This window comes from Budorcas taxicolor, chromosome 2 (genome assembly GCF_023091745.1).
Source record: "Budorcas taxicolor isolate Tak-1 chromosome 2, Takin1.1, whole genome shotgun sequence".
In the NCBI taxonomy this organism is placed as follows: domain Eukaryota; kingdom Metazoa; phylum Chordata; class Mammalia; order Artiodactyla; family Bovidae; genus Budorcas; species Budorcas taxicolor.
In genome coordinates this window covers 34335048-34350604 of record NC_068911.1, presented here as the reverse complement: position 1 = coordinate 34350604, position 15557 = coordinate 34335048, and the positions used below count along the sequence as shown (strand labels likewise).

The following is a 15557-nucleotide window of genomic DNA, read 5'->3' as shown; positions in this document are numbered from 1 at the left end:
AATAAGACTAACCTTTTCTAGGAAGTATAAATACTCTGACCCAGAAATCATACTTCTTGAGATCATTCCTAAAGAATGACTTGCCAAAGCACACAGACACCTCATCATGGATTTTAATATGACCATATTACCAAGAGCCCCCCAGAGGGAACTAATATAATAAACTGTGCTATATGCAAACCATGGAATTCTTTCCAGCCATCAAAGAGAATGAAGGCAAGAGACACCTATGGACATGGAAGGCACTTCAAAACACATTATTAACTGAAAAACCAAACTGTGCCTTACTTCACAGAGTTTGAAAGCACCCCACAAAATAAAATTTTATAATTATATGTGAACACATAAATATTTGCAAGTTCATCTGACAAAGATCTGGGAGAAATGGCATGTATATCAAAGACAGCACACTGCTTACCTGCAGGGACTGGGGGTGATTTGGAATTGGGACACAGTCAAATGGATGCTTATTTATCTGCATGTTTTACCAGCAAGGATATCTTCTTTTGTGAGAGTGATAGAGCAGAGTGATTTTCAGCAGAGATGCTAGAGCCACTTCAAATCCCATCTCTGAAGCTCACCAGCAAGAGACTTAAGCTGTGCACGCCAGTGTGGGCATACACGCTCATCCACTCAGTTGTGTCCGACTCTTTGCGACCCTGTGGACTGTAGCTTGCCAGGCTCCTCTGTCCATGAGATTTCCCAGGCAAGAATACTGGAGTGGGTAGCTACTTCCTCCAGGATTTGGAAGATGTGGGAAAAAGGCTCAGCCAGGTTGTTTAAATTTCCTTAAAAATTTAGGAGTGGGTTGCCATGTCCTTCTCTGGGCAATCTTCCTGACCCAGGGACTGAACCTGCGTCTCCTGCACTGAAGGTGGAGTCTTTACCTCTAAGCCACTTGGGAAGCCCACACGCAGTGCAGGGGAGCCAAATTTGCCATCCCAAATGGTGTCTCTTTGGCATGAGGACTAAGTTAGGCTGATTATTTTTAAGAAACAAGAGACTCAGGAGATGTTTCTTTTTACCTCCTCCTTAACTGCCTGAAGAATTTAGATGAAGGGCTTGTTCCCAGAATAGAGCTACCACCAGAGCTGTCTGCAAAGAACATGGGTTTACTCTGTTTGGGGAGACAGAACAGGGCTTAAAGATCGGTGTGTTCCACCGTCTACCGTGGCCCGGCAAATTTATTTCCCAAACATCTGCTTTTCCATCTCCATGTCATTTGCCTTCCTCTCCTTGGAAGCCCCAACCCACCCGCCTCCAACATCCTCTTTGTCTTTTGCTGAGGATGGTAGGTGAGGCTTGGGCCCTTTGGGTGAGTTAGCCAGTTCTCCTGGGTCTCTCCCACATACACATTATTAAAATTTTATTTGACTTTCTCCCGCTAACCTGTCTCACCTCAATTTAATTCTTTGACCAGCCAGGAAAACACTAGAAGAGTCGGGAAACATTTCTCCCCCTCCCATGCCTGACGATCGTTTCTCTGTGTACCCAGTGCAGATTGGATATGCCAACCCTCGTGGGGCGGCTGTGAAATTAAATGAAGAATTATAGGTAAGTGCTTATAAGAGCATCTGGCAGAGAGAGAGAACAGCTAAGCATTTGAGATGAGGAAGCAGGGATGGAAACTAGCCAACATAATAATCGCATCGCCCAGGGTTGGGGTAGTTTACATGCAAGAACCCGTATTGTACCTTTCTCCACTGAGAGTCATCGGGTGACACTCCCAAGCACATACTGGATGGAGGCCTCCCCCGCAGACCCTAGACCCCAGACAAGAGCCTTCTGTGGCAGTGCTCATGTCAGATACCAACAGAGGATGCTGCTGGGAAAACCACACTGGTGCCCAGGTGAGTGTGGTGGGTTGAATAGTGTCCCTCCCTCAAATTCACATCCATCAGAACCTCAGAATGCAACCTTACTGGGAAGTTGGGTCTTTGTAGATGTAATTAGTTAAGGCTAAAAATCAGACAAAATCATCCTGGGTTTAGGTGGGCCCTAAATCCGATGACTTAGAAGCATCCCTCATAAAAAGAGGAGACACATGGAGGTCACACGGAGGAACCAGGTCACATGGAGACAGAAGCAGAGATCTGAATGACGGTGCCCAAGTGAAGAGCCACCAGAAATGAGAAGAGACAAGGACAATTCTCCCCCAGCGTCTTTGGAGGGAGTGTGACCTTGCTGACACTTGGCTTTTAGACTTGTGGACTCAAGAGCTGGAAGAGATTATGTCTCTGTTGTTTCAAGCCCCCAAGTTTGTGGTTATTTATTACAGCAATGCTAGGGAACTGCCACCGTAGGGAAACCCGAGGAGCAGTGCCCGAGTTTCTATTGCTCCTCAATCTGCGTTTCTCTCGATGGAATGAGGGCAGGGGCCACTGTCTGGGCCCTAGGCACTCACCACGGGGTGTGGACAGCATCTTCCGACCTGTGCTAAGAACTAACCTGGCAGCTGGAAAACTCACACGTCCTCCCACTCCTGCTAGAAAGAGCAAGAGGACACACTGAGCTGATGCGTTAACATGGAGACCATTTTAGCACCTGGGTCAGTGGGAGCTTGTTCACAGTGGAGAGAGAGGGAGCATACTACCAAGATTTTCCAAATCTGAGCCCCTGATGGGCAGGAGCATCAGCTTCTCTGGTCCTAGCCCTCATACCTCATGACAAAAGTGAGGTTCAGCACTTCTCGGAATCGTTCACTTGTCAGGACAAGCAGAGAGGTAGACATCAAGGATAAAAGGAGATGCTGGGCTGAGTCTGAGTGCCAGCACTGTCGCTCACTTAACTTTTGGACAAGTTGCTTCTGCTCCTTGAGCCTCAATTTCACCTTCCGTAAAATGGAGAGAACTCCTGTTTGGTAGAGTTGAATCAGTATGAAATGAGATGTCATATCTGAAGTTTGAGTTTGGTAACTCAACTGTGTGAGTTTGGCAACCAATCAGGAGAGGTGATCCCTAAGGAGACAAGGAGATGGAATCTGCCAGGAAGCTCCTGCTCATTCAGTCGCCCCAGGGAGAATTTCCTAACCACATGGCTCCCAATATAAGGAACACATCCTTTGTTCAGCTGGCTTTTCTCTGTGAGCTCATTTCTTTTCTCCATTTCAATGGAAGGAGAAATATTGACCATTTTAAAAGCAGCACTAACACTTTCAAAGAGAGGAAGAGACATTTTAAAGCATGGACAAAATTAGTTCTGAGTTTTTATAACAGTGAGCAATCAGAAACAGGCTAATTGTGCACTGTTCTAGAAATGTTCATATTTAGTGTTTTAAGTCATGACTCAAAGCGTGGGCTCTGGAGCAAGTGTGACCGCAGATAAGCTCTTTAACCTTCCTGGTGCCTACTTCCTCGATTATAAATGCGAATCGTGATCGTTGTTGCCTCCCAGGGTTGTTAGGAGGTTTAAATAAGACACTTCAGGCAATGCATTCAGAACGGTACCTGGCACACAGGTAAATAATATCCTTTAGTTGGAAATACCTTGCTTGGTTTCCAAAACAATTCAGGCAGGTTATTCAAACTGCAGTAGAAGAAGTTTTCAGCATATGGAGAAAGCAATTTGAGTGAACTGAATTCTGAGATGGAAAAGCAGGTAAGGCCTTAGGGAAAGTCAGAAAGCAGATATTCACGCCATAAGCTCTCTGCAGTTGCTAACGGAAGATCATAAATTAAGCTTTGAGTTATGTAGAAGCCCGAGCAAAAAGAGCACTATGAGGAATTACAGGACTTGTTGTCCATGAGATAAAAGCACCTTACAGCCAAGAAAAACAATGTTGTTCACAGCACAGAAGTCTGAGACATGATGTAGAATGGCAGTCTGAACAAACTGGTACCGTAACAGCATCAGCCAGCTCTCTGAAATAACTGTTTTCTTGGAGGGCCCTCCAGTGCCAGACAGCATATGATGAAAACACACAGCAGTAAAAGTTAAATTAATTAATCTTTTTCTAACTCAGTAAAATAGCACCTCCTTGTTAAATGTGATAATTGTCCCACAAAACTGTATAGATTCAACTGAGAAAAGCCAAACAGGTTTGCAAGGACACCGGTTCAATGTATATAAACTATGATCATGTGGACAAATGCCCGAAGGAAATGCAAGAAGAACTGAATAATTACGTTCAGAAAAACACTGTTTGCTTCTTACTACAAGTAACATTTTTGTTGCAGAAAAATGTGTTAAGTAAAAGAGGATAGAAAGCCCACAATCTTCATCAACTACAATGTCTCTCATAATGTTAGATGTATTTCATTTTAGTCTCCTTTCTGCCTCTTTGTCTTCTCTGAATTTACAGAATTTGGATCCCATTTTATTCAACTCTTCCCCCATTAAAAAATTTTTTAATACTTTATGGGTGGTCGTGAATGTCCCTTAATATAGTTTTAATGGAGTTTACCAAGAGATAATTTCAAGAACAAAAAAGATTTCTCCGCTTTCTTGAGTTTTTATCAAGGGTAAAATTGCTAACTCTCTGATGTGGTAGCAATTATTTTTGAGCTTTATTTGCCGTGTGGGGGTGGACCTCAGAAACCAGGTCACTGTCAATCCGATTTTCTCTGGAGACTGTGCTATTTCATTTAGGAGAACAGCTCACCAAACCCTGAGATCTATGCCTGTTTTCGAGCTCAGCAGCTGGAAAGGAACCCTCTGAGTGGGATTCTGCTTGACTGGTAAAATATAGCTAATAAAATATGCTCAGATGACACCCTTAAAAGAACTCATGCTGCACGGCAACTCCGCATCAGTGAGGACACTCATGCCTTCCTGGTCTACTTTTGCCCTGGCAATTTGAGGATCCCTGGACCAGTTTCTTCTGAGATGGAAAGGAGGATTCTGGGATCTCATCAACTCTCAGATCGCCAACTGACACATATATGTTATATAGTATCTGCATATTATACATCATATTAAATATATGTACATATACATATCGTGTTGTTGCTACTGCTCAGTCACTAAGTTGCGTCGGACTCTTTGTGACCCCATGGGTTGTAGCATGCCAGGCCTTCCTGTCTCTCACCATCTCTGGCAGTTTGCCCAAGTTCATGTCCATTAAGTCGGTGATGCCATCCAACCAACTCATCTGCTGTTGCCCCCACTCCTCCTGCCCTCAATCCTTCCCAGCATCAGGGTCTTTTCCAGTGAATCTGCTCTTAGTATCTGGTGGCCAAAGTATTGGAGCTTCAGTTTCAGCATGGGTTCTTCCAGTGAGTATTCAGGGCGGATTTCCTCCAGGACTGACTAGTTTGATCTCCTTGCTGTCCAAGGGACTCTCAAGAGTCCTCTCCAGTATTCTACTTACAATACATATTGTAGGGGAGCAAAATTTACCACTCCAAAATATCTCTTTGGCATGTAGATCATTTCAAGCTGGAACAGTCAAGGCCCAAAAGACTCAGGAAGAAACTGTGACGTTCCTCCTAACTGCCTAAGTGAAAGATGGAGGGCCTGTCCCAGATTACAGCTATCAGCAGAGACGTCTGCAGAGGACATGGGCTAAGTGTGGTCAGGGAAATTCTAGGCTGGGCCTAGAGGTGAGAGTGTACTCCATTGACTCTGCTGGCCCAGCAAACATTTATTTATCAAACACTTGCTTTCTTATCTCCATGGCAATTGCCTTCCTACCCTTCAAATTTCAAACCACTACGCTCAACACCTTCTTTTGTCTTTAGCTGAAAATGGTATTTAAGCTGAGTCTTTGGCCATGTTGGTGAGTTATTTGGTTTTCCCGGCTCTCTCCAAGGTTTCAGTTCAGTTCAGTGGCTCAGTCGTGTCTGACTCTTTGAGACCCCATGGACTGCAGCATGCCAGACCTCCCTGTCCATCACCAACTCCCGGAGTCGACTCAAACTCATGTCCATTGAGCCAATGATGCCATCCAACCATCTTATCCTCTGTCGTCCCCTTCTCCTCCCACCCTCAATCTTTCCCAGCATCAGGGTTTACATGTTATTAAACTTCCGTTTGACTTTCTCCTGTTAATCTGTCTCATGTCAATTTAGTTCTTAGATTAGCCACAAGAATCTAGAAAGGAGGCTTTCTAGATTTCTATTTCTTCCTCCACAATAATATAATACAGAACTTTGGTCTTCAATTTCCCTTTCAACTCTAATCTCATATATCCAATTGCCTCGCTGGCATTGACAAGTTGGGAAGCAAGCCTAACTCCTACAGTCAATAACTCTACAGTGTGAAGTACTTAGTTAACTAGCCTATTGGGTAATTCATTAACCTTGTAGAGCCTTAGGTTCTTCATCTCTTTAAGTACCCAGCTCATAGGAATAATAGTACTCAGCTCATAGCAGTAAGAGTGCCCAGCTCACAGGAGCAACAGTACTCAGCTCATAGGATTGACAGTACCCAGCTCATAGGAGTAAGAGTACCCAGCTCATAACAGTAAGACTACCAGCTCATAGCAATAGTAGTACCCAGCTCAGAGGAATAATAGTACCCCTGAGTAACAGTAGTAATGGTACCCAGTAAAGGCAGTAATGGTACCCAGCTCACCGGCATCTTCTAAGGATGAAACGAGATTATGCACGTGAAGTGCTTGGAGCTGCATCTAACAGATTGCTAGGTTTCAATCAATGCAAAGATGAAATATCATGATGTTGTCCCAAAGGCACTTTCAACTTACCTCATGCAAACCTAAACGTGTGTTCCTCCATGCCTCTGTTCTTTCTGAACCCTTCCTCTTCTCCATCCTGTCCACTCCTGACAGAACAGCAGTTCTCAGTACTCAATGAATTAACCTTGCAAAGCCCAGGGACTGCCTGTACCTGAGTCACCAGCAGTGCCAATAAAAACAGGGGCTCCTGACCCCCACAGGCTTGGAGGTGCTGGCCCTAGCACAGGGACGCAATGTTTGCCTTTCCTATGAAACTGCTGCTGATGCTTGCAAAGAGATGTGACCACCCTCTGGCTTTTAGTATACGGACACCTCACAGTTTGGGTCTTTCCAATTCTTCTTCCAAACTACTCAGTGTAAGAGAAGCCAAAAGATGCATGTCTGCTTCCCAACATTGTCGGACTGGAAATGAAATCAGCAAAGGGACTGGGGAGGAGGCCTGACTGATGCTTCTAAAGGAAACTGGGACTTCTCCATAAATTTATATATGCATAATTGGACATGAAAGTCGGTTAAGATAAGAAAACATAAACCATCCCACTATGTCTTCAAATATTAGGCTCTTCAGAGTCGTAAGAACGTAGATTGTTTAATTTAAATCTGGCGTAAGTGCTATGCTTGCAGTTTTGCCTACTTGCCAAAACCACTTGGAGAACATTGGCTTCTGATGACTGAACGTTTATAAATCTAAATCTGTCTCCACTCATTTCAGCCTCAGCTCCCTCTTCTAAAGCACATGGGCCCCACATTTGATTACTGTACATCAGAGTCACCTGAAGAACTTGTTAAAGCATGCAGATTCCCAAGCATGGGATCTGGAATTTGAATGCAGATGCGGAATTTGAATCTCCAAATTCCAGAGATTCAGGTTCTGTTGGCTTAGTGGGGCTCAGGAATTCCCATTTTTATTAGCATCCCTACTGATTCAGGTGGGCTTCCCAGGTGGCTCAGGAGTAAAGAATCTGCCTGCCAATGTGGGAAACACGGGTGTGGGTTGGGAAGATCCCAGAGGAGAAAATGGCAACCCATTCCAGTATTCTTGCCTGGAGAGTTCCAAGGACAGAGGAGCCTGGCAGGCTAGTTTACGGGGTCACAAAAGAGTTGGACACGACTTAGTGATTAAACAACAACAACTGATTCAGACCCTATTGGCCTGGAAACCCAGGGTCATGAAATGCTCATCCACCTTTGGTTCAGGAGACCCCCACATGTCAGAACAGAGCTGTTCCTGAAAACCCCATCTGTCAATGTCTGCAGATCAACCCTATTTTCTCACTGATTTGCTTGATATTTTCTGGGATGTTTTATCTCCATTTATTATACATTTCAATAAACCATGACACTTAAAAAACTTAGTTTCAAATGACACAACAACTTAGTTTCAAGTTTCTGTGCCCCAAGACTCTTAAAGTGATTCTGGATTGTGAAGACAAGCTACATGTTTAGATAGCTGGCCTACTCTTTATGTGCATAATGTATTTATTGAACTTGCAAACAGTAGTTCTCAGATTTTACCTTGTATCAAAATCACCTTGAAGCAGCAGGATGCTTGTTAAAATGCAAATCCAAAATCTCTACCACTAAAGAGAAGGTCTTGCGTTAGTCCCAAACCTTGCATTTTTACAAGGAACCATTCGATTCAGGTGGGCCTCCCTGGTTGCTCAGTCAGTAAAGAATGTGCCTGCAATGCAAGAGATCCGGATTCGATCCCTGGGCTGGGAAGATCCCCTGGAGAAGGCAAATAGCAACCCACTCCAGTATTCCTGCCTGGAGAAGTCCACGGACAGAGGAGCCTCAGGGGCTACCGTCCATGGGATTGCAAAGAGTCGGACAAGACTGAGCAACTAGCACAGACACACATTTGATTTAGGTAGAGTTGGTTCCCTGGCCAGGGTTGGAGACACCCAGCTGTGAAGAGTTATTCTAAATCCTTTCTGCAAAACTGACAGCCGTTTATAATTGTGGTTTGTCTGGATTTAGCATTTTGGAAAGTGCTAAAGAAGTATTCAAGTTGCTGACACAAGTAAAAGAATCTCAGAATTATTTCAGAGACTGAAGAACCCAGCCCTTTTACTCTTTAGATGCGGAAATTGAGGCTCAGGGACGTGACATGACTTGTCCAAGGTCACAGCTCGCTAATGATAGAGCCCAGACTCAGACTGAGCTGGGACTCTTGTTTAACCACAATCCAAAGTCCCTCTTGTGTTCCAGACTCTTCTAGTAAGTTACAGTTCATAAAGGAGCCTCCCCCTTTCATTGACGCTGCTGTATATGTACTTATAATCACTAAAGCACAGATGTCAGTGAGACTTGTGAGTGGAGGGGTGGGACCCAACAGCTGAGCTACTTGTTCTGGGTTTTCTAAGCCAAGCCTCACTGGGTTCTAGCATACTGGGGATAGCATAAAGGGAATATCCTGAAATCCAACAATCCAGAAGCACACAGGGCACCTCTCTGTACTTTTTGAGAAGAGAAACTTCTAGAGATGCTATACATAGTGAAGGAAGGGAATGTCTATCTTTTTAAAGCTGGGGTTTATTATTATCATTATTACATGAGGAGTTTATTATTCCTTAAACTGTATATCCTCATGATATTTACTCTTATAAAATAACTTCATAATACATTTCCTATTTTAAAGTAATGTATTTCAAAATGAAAAATTTTAAAAGAAAATGGGATGGGAAAGGGAAAAGGCAACTCAGTGTGGAGAAGCGGACACCGGAAAGACAGAAGTCTCATGATGGGATGAGCAGACACGATCAATACACAGAAGCTGTCAGACCTGGGTGCAGTTTCGTGATGGCAGTTCTCAAATTTAGTTCTCATAAGCATCTGAGGAGTTGCAGTCATCTTTGTGACCCCAAGGACTGCAGCCTGCCAGGCTCCTCTATCCATGGAATTCTCCAGGAAAGAATACTAGAGTGGATACCCACCTCCCTTCTCCAGGGGATCTTGCTGACCCAGGGATTGAACCCAGGTCTCCTGCATTGCAGGTAGTTTGTTTACCATCTGAGCCACCAGGGAAGGTCCTCTCATACTTCAGCCCAAGAAAAATTCCAAATATTAAAAATGCAACCAAAATACAAGAGGTTAAAACTATTTTATATCTGAGTGAAAAGGAGTTTTGAACTACAACTCAAAATCAGTGACTATACAAAATATTAATCTCCACAGGAAAAAAAATTATCTGCAAGCTCAAAAGATAAAGTAACAACAGAAAACTGGGACAAACATTTGTAATCATACCACAAATAAAGGGCTCATTTCTCTAATAGATAAATTAATAAGAAAAGATCATCAAAACAAGAGAAAAAAATAACGAATGTTTTCAAAAAAGTAATTGCAGAAGGCTTTTAATTATATTTGGCCAAAAAAAGTTATGGATAATAAAAATGGTGCAATTTAAATGTTGGCACATATTTCACCTATTATCTTTGCAAAATTTTCAGAGACTGATGACATGCTGTGTTGACAAAGACTTTGAGGAGACAGGTACGTTTATACAGCAGGGGGTAATTTCCTTGGGAGGGAAATTTGTCAATGTTTGTCAGAATCACAGCTATGTGTGTAGTCTTTCACCCAGCAATCTGAGAAATTTCTCCTACAATGTATGTATGTGATGCACATGTAAGCATATTCACTGCAGTATTGCTTTCAACAACAACAAAATGATATCCTAAATATCCATCAGTAGGGGACTGATGAAATACCATATGGTACACTCACACAATGAAAAAGACTATAATTTTGTAGGAAAAAAAAAAGTCTCTGCAGCTGTTTATGCTTTGACAGAGAAAGATCTGGAAGGTACACAGGAAAAGCAGTAAAGGTGATTACTGGGTAAGGGTAAAGGGTACTGGGGCTTCCCGGGTGACGGTATAGCGGTAAAGAACATGCCTGCCAATGCAGGAGATGTAGGAGACGCGGGTTTGATCCATGGGTCAGGAAGATCCCCTGGAGGGGGAAATCGTAACCCACTCCAGTATTCTTGCCTGGGGAATCCCATGGACAGAGGAGCCCGGTGGGTCACAGTCCATGGAGTCGCGAAGAGTCATGTGACTGAAGCAACTTAGCACGCACGCACAGAGAGTACTAGGCAAAAAAGGCACATTGTGGAAGGAAGGCTCTCCACTGTTTAATTTCTTATTTTTGAATTGTGTAAATGAACTATCTATTCAAAATTTGATTTAAATAATTATCTGAGAAGCCTGTTAAACATATAAGTGATTTCCCCTAATATTAACTCCACTGAGACAGAATCTCCAAGTATAAGCTGGAGTGCCCTCACCTATAACAGTGTGTGTAGTTATTTCTTTAAAAAAAAAAAAAAAGGCACACCACTTTAGCTCTAGTTTCTGAGTTTAAAGTAACAATGTCATGCATCCTCCTCTCTGGAGATTGAACGCAGAGTAAACTCACCATCTGCCCAAGTTTGCTAAGATGGATCTTATAATCATTATATGGCTTCCTGAGAGCAATTCATACAATTTATGGCCAGGGATGGTTTGTATATCTCTACTCTTTTTTGTTTGCATTATTTTCAAAAAAATTGAAAAAGAAAAAGAAGAAAAAAACCTATTTTGTCCTCTGGGTAACAGATAGATGAAGAGAAGACCAGTCAGCCTTCAACCATTGTTTCTAACTATTGTCCTGACATTTATCCTCATGGTCTGTTCAGAATAACAGTATATATTGATGAAAATACCACAGTGGAAACAAACAAATAAAAACTCATGTCTATGGTGAAGCTGGAAAGTCATCAAAAATTTGTCTTTTTTGGTATCTACCAAAAGTGAACATCCCACATTCTATAGTTCGGCAATTCCAATGTTAGGTATATAACAAGGAAAATGTATCCACTTGTGCAACAGAAGACATGTAGGAAAAAGCCCTAAGGAGCTTGACTCATAATAGCCCCACGTGGAACACCACCCCAGCGTCCATCACGGTTAGCAGAGATGTGTGCGTTGTGGTATGTCCCCACACCAAAAATTCTGCATAGCAACAAGACTGAAAGAGCCAGAAAGACATGCAGTGACCCCACTAACAGAATGGTGAGCCAGAAAAAGGGCAATCCAGAAAGAAAACGTGATTTCGTTATATGTTAGAATAACAGGGCAAAAGAATCTACGGTTTTAGAAGTGAGGATGGTAGACGGAAGACAGTACAGTAAGTCCCCTACGTACGAACAGGTTCCATTCTGAGAGTGAGTTCAGTTAAGGCCAATTTGTTTGTAAGTCCAACAAAGTTAGCTTAGTCCCCAGCTAACTCAATTGGCTATATAGTACTGTACTGTAATAGGTTTATAATACTTTTCACGCAAATAATGCATAAAAAACAAACAAGCACAAAAAATAAAGAAAACATTTCTAATCTTACTGGACAGTACCTTGAAAAGTACTGTAGTTCAGGACAACAGCTGGCATACAGGGGCTGGCATCGAGTGAACAGGCAAGAAAAGTTACTGACTGGAGGAGGGAGAGGAGGTGGGAGATGGGAGAGCTGAAGGATCTGGGTGGTTAGGTCAGCTGGACAAAGTCATCAAGCTGCATATTTAACACTTGTACATTTTCTGAATTTTTGTTATGCCTTTCAGGAAGTTTTTTAAAAGTCATGAACAGTGTGTGAATGAGTTTTGGATAAGTAACAGGCTCGACTTCTAAATAAATGCTCTCCCAGCCCCTGTTGAGTGAGATACCAAGAAATCCCTAAGGAGACTGAAAAACAAAATGCCATTGGCCTCATTTCCTGGAAATGATGCAGAGATCTGGGCATGATACAGAGGGGTCCCTCCGCCCCACCAGAAAAAAAGCAGCAGCAAGACCTTCTCAATGCCTGGCAGAACAGCCAAGGGAAAGAGGGTGTGTGTTAATCTGCAAGGAGAATACACTGCAGCCCGTTTTACGTGTCAGAATTCCTGACAGCTGAGAGGGTACATGTAAGTTAATTTTCTGGATAAGCAAAAATTTCCTCTTTAAACAATCCCACCATTTAAAACAAAATTATTTTTAATGGAACCCTTTCAAAAACACATTTCACGCATCACTGACTTTTCAAAAAGTTGAAGAGTCCACAGAATAGAATTTAACCTTTACACTAAATAACACTAGCAATTAGGTCCCGTTTCAGTGCCAGGCACTATCTGAAATGCTTTACAGTAAATTTCCTTTTAATCCTCATAAAACCCCTAAGAATTAGGTCTTATCATTATTCCCACTTCACGTATGAGACTGAGGGCAATTGATTAATTGTCTGAGGTCATAAAACAGGTCTTCTCTTTAGAGCCTCAGTTATTTTGCATCTGCTAGCTTCCACAATGCCAACAGGTAGATGAGAATGTTCCCTATACCTCTAGAGAGACTGAGTTCTCACTGCTTTTCTCTCCCTATTTCCTTTCACCTTCCTCAATGTGACACTCTTCTACAGAAGGCTACACCTCATAAACTCCTACCTAAAATCAGATAAAAATTGATAGCACTTTGTTTTCACCACTTGATATAAATTCCACCTCCTTAGATCTTCCTATGGCTAAAATAATCCCACTGAGTTGGGCCAACTTCTTTATCAGTTTAAGAGATCCCACTGGTTCTCTGCATTTCAAAGTGTCCTGGATTTGATTTTTGCTTAGCACAACTCAGAAGGAAGGCTTGGATTCTCATCAGATTAACAAAAAAAAAAAAAAAAAAAAAAAAGCAGCCCTCAGCAGGGGGCTTCCTTGACCTCCAGCTCTTGAGAAAGTACAACACGGAAGCAGATAAGCACCAAGGCGCACAGTCATTATCTGTAAGGCGCGTGGACGGGCAGGCCTGCAGAGCAAAAGAAAAACCATCCTTACCCTGTTTTCAAGCTGACCAAGGCGTCCTCGACTCCCTTCTGATTAAACTTGGTCATGTACTGGTGCATGTAGGGGTAGTTGTTCCGGATGTTTCTCTCTGTACTGCCGTTGGGCACCGTGCCAAATCGAAAGGGCGGGGAATAGTCGTGAGGTCTCTGAAACTGCAGAGAGACAGAGAGAGAGAGAGCAGGAGGAGAAAGAAGAGTCAGCCATCCTCTGCCACGTGTCAGGAGTCAAACACTGGCACGCGTTAGCCATTTTTGACCTTCCTTTCTGCTTAATCACACCTTCCAGTTGTCTGGGAGCTCCAGGAAGTCAGAAACAGAGTCTGTCTTGTTCCTCACTGTTCCCTGGAGCCCATCACAGGGCCCGGCTGGGTGTGCAATAGATGCCTGTTGGATGGAATTTTAGAGAGACTGGCCTAGTGGTAGGGACACAGGGAGAACCCGGGAAATGCTAGTTGAGCTGGAGGTAATGTATGACGTTAGTTCATTCATCAGCTTTACAGTGACATTTTCTGAGATCCTCACCAATCACTCCCATCTCTGGACTCCATTCACAATTCCTTCCAATACGTTCCATCAGAAGATGATGAAGGGGAGCAGAATTTGCCATCCCCAAATATACCTCTCTGGCATACGGATTTTTGGGGGGCTGGTTATTTTTTTTTTTTTAAGATAGAGCAGACACGGGAGAAACTCTGAAAACTGAGCCCAAGTTAACCTTTTTGGAAGAAGCAAAAATCTTACATTTATAAGGGTGTCTTCCTCTCTGTAACCTGAAGAGGATGATGACTAAATCTCTAAAACTCGTATCAGTGGAGAAGGCAGTGACTTAAATCTGCATCACGACCGTACCCTTGCTTACTGTGCTTTTCCTGGTCACCTCCTGGAACTGACATTCCTTCCCCCCTGCCACACATCCCCAACCCTCACTGCCCTGCATCTTTCTTATGTCTTCAGCTGAGGATAAAATTTAAGCTGGTGGTTTGGGCTATTTTAGGGAGTCACTCAGTTTTCTTGGGTATCTCCCATATATACAGGAGGTATACATGTTTTTCTCCAGTTAATCTGTCATTTTTTTTTTTCTTTATGGGGAGTGGAGGTCTCAACCAAGAACCTACAAGGGCAGAGGGACAGTCATTTTTCTTCCCTTACAATGATTCTATGTTATCATTTACTCATTCTCTGGCCATCATTCATTCATTCATCTATTCATGCATGCAGGCGGGCAGTACTTATCGAGGGCCTAACACATCCCAGGGGCTTCCCTGGTGGCTCAGTGGTAAAGAATCTGCCTATCAATGGCAGAGACACAGATTTGGTCCCTGGGTCGGGAAAATCCCCTGGAGAAGGAAATGGCAACACATTCCAGTATTCTTGCCTGGGAAATCCCATGGACAGAGGAGGCTGGAGGCTACAGTCCATGGAGTCACAAAAGAGTCAGGCACAAGCTAGCAACTAAAACAACAATCCATCCCAGGCACAACGGCAGCCTCTGTGAAGGTTTCTTGAGCTGGAGTCCATACTAACCTTAGCTTCCCGGGCATACCCATGTCCAGTGTGGCTACCGAGCCTCTGTAACGGCTCACTGTCCATGCTCCCCTCATCTTCCCTGATTGGCTGAGACTGGCTGTTCAGAACAGTCCTCCCCAAGATGTCCCACTTTGATCATGTGGTTATTTTTTTTACTCTATTTATGCTGTGTGTTACATCAACTTATTTTCATATGTTTAATCATCCACACATTCTTTGGATAAATTTCATTTGGTCATGACATATTATTCTTTTTACATGCTCCTGCTTGACTTGGGTTGCTAGTATCTTGCTGAGGATTTTTGCATCAATATTTTAAAAAGATGTAGAGAACAAACGTACAGACACCAAGGAGGATGCGGAGGGTGGGATGGATTGGGATTGACAGATATACAGTACTATGTATGAAACAGATGACTAATGAGAACCTACTGCACAGCACAGGGAACTCTGCTCCACACTCTGTGGTGACCTAAATGGGAAGGAGATCCAGGGACGAGGGGATGTATGTATTCATAGAGCTGATTCACTCTGCTGTGCAGGATAAGCT

At 43.1% G+C, this 15557-nt stretch overlaps 1 protein-coding gene across 1 annotated transcript in view; it reads right to left on the bottom strand.

Annotated features, from left to right (window-relative positions):
• GRIN2A (glutamate ionotropic receptor NMDA type subunit 2A) overlaps nucleotides 1-15557 on the bottom strand; it is a 436390-nt gene that overhangs the window by 51515 nt on the left and 369318 nt on the right. The window contains exon 9 of the mRNA XM_052664054.1: nucleotides 13473-13633. Within this exon, the coding sequence (XP_052520014.1) occupies nucleotides 13473-13633 (161 nt within the window). The remainder of the gene's footprint in view (nucleotides 1-13472; nucleotides 13634-15557) is intronic.